Here is a 1,553-nt window from a genome sequence, read left to right on the forward strand (position 1 = left end):
CCACCCCCACCCCATCCCTACCACCCCATATCCCAAATTAAATGTAAAAAACACTTCATGATTTTTTGTAGATTTTTAAAAATAAAACACTTTTTTACCATCCAAACTTTTATCACTATTTTATTTGTTTGCTTTTACCCATTTTATCCATTTAACTACTAAATGGGTAATATGGGTATTACTCGTTTTACCCATTTTCAAATGAGTTGGATACCTATATTATTTACCCATTTGCCACCCCTAGTTGACAGCATACAAGCGATTTGTTCCCCCACCAGCTCCGGAAGTCGCTCCTCTAGGTGCAGCCCTATCTGGTGGACTAACTGAAGAAGACTGGGCTTTATTTCCCCCACTACCATTTCCTTGCATATTCTCTGGACACTCTCTCATGAAATGCCCTGTCAGACTACACTTGAAGAAATCCGCAGAGCCCTCACAACAAACGACAGAGTGGTTTCTACCACACTTGGCGCAGGCAGGAGGCTTACTACCACTTTGCGCCATGCTACCCTGTGAATAGGAAGGATTAACTCTGGAACGCTGCCTATAGTATTCACCATTGTTCTTAGGTGCAGGTGCACTAGAAGATGATGGAGTAGGGCCCTTCAGTTTCTGTTGTTAGGATGACCAGTTGTCATTATTCTTCTGTTGCCAAGACTCAAACCTGTCTTAGCTCTTTTTTTCTTGAACTCTTCTCTATGTCTTAGCTTTTCCTCCTCAACCTGCTGCACATAGATCATCAACCTCAAAATGACCATGTCTCTAATAAGCATTGATACCCGGTCCTCTTTGCTTAAGGAGCGACACAATCCAGCAACAAACAAACTCATCCTACTCCTCATGTCCTTAACCATCTACAGAGCATAACAAGATAGTTGGGTGAATTTCAACCCATGCTCATGCACACTTAGAGAATCCTGCTTAAGTTTGAGGAAGTCACGTACCTTGGACTCTCTCAGTTCTTGGGGGAAATAACACCCCAAAAAGGTCTCCTCAAAACAAGCCCAACTCGCAGGTGGTGCATCTTTATATCTACCCTATTTCCACTAATCAAACCAAGTTCTATTAATGCCCTTGAGTTGATACACAACTAGATCAACTCTCTCAATGTTGGCAACATGCATCACCTCAAACACCTTTTTCAGTTCCTCGGTGAAATTCTATGGATCCTCAATATTGCTCGAACCAGTAAAGCTTGGGGAATTCATCCTCAAAGTGTCAGCCCCTTCTTTTCGAGCTCCTCTTTATGACCAACTTGGTTAGTCACATCTTGACTCATCATCCTAATAGCCAGCCTCACAGAACTCAATGTTGGTAACTTCCCCTTGAGGTTGCACTTCCGGTGCAATAGGTAACTCTTCTTCCTTAGGTTCAACATTCCTCCTAGCTGGACGATCATGCTGCTCTACGTGGAGGCATGGTTATCTCAAACATGCGCAAGCAAGAAGTAGAGAGAGAGTTTTAGAGATAAACTCTAATGCGTGAAAAGAAATATGAAAGAAGTTAGGAATTTCTATGTTGCAGCCTCCTAATTATAGATGTGGCACTCTTCA

At 42.4% G+C, this 1,553-nt stretch overlaps 1 protein-coding gene across 1 annotated transcript; it reads right to left on the reverse strand.

Annotated features, from left to right (window-relative positions):
* Positions 1-240: 240 nt before the first annotated feature.
* On the reverse strand, positions 241-854 carry LOC107016753. Its single transcript, XM_015217126.1, has 2 exons — positions 723-854; positions 241-612 (listed from the first exon to the last, which is right to left on the reverse strand). The coding sequence occupies exons 1-2, from the start codon at positions 852-854 to the stop codon at positions 241-243; spliced, it is 504 nt and encodes a 167-aa protein (XP_015072612.1).
* Positions 855-1,553: the final 699 nt, after the last annotated feature.

Source organism: Solanum pennellii, chromosome 4 (assembly GCF_001406875.1).
Source record: "Solanum pennellii chromosome 4, SPENNV200".
Classification (NCBI taxonomy): domain Eukaryota; kingdom Viridiplantae; phylum Streptophyta; class Magnoliopsida; order Solanales; family Solanaceae; genus Solanum; species Solanum pennellii.

What these genes read in the sequence shown, in the direction of transcription:
- LOC107016753 (XM_015217126.1), bottom strand. Translation starts at nt 854, where the DNA reads ATGGTTAAGGACATGAGGAGTAGGATGAGTTTGTTTGTTGCTGGATTG. An exon ending in TGATGATCTATGTGCAGCAG is followed by an intron (nt 613 to 722) that starts GTTGAGGAGGAA and finishes TCCTAACAACAG; the next exon opens with AAACTGAAGGGCCCTACTCC.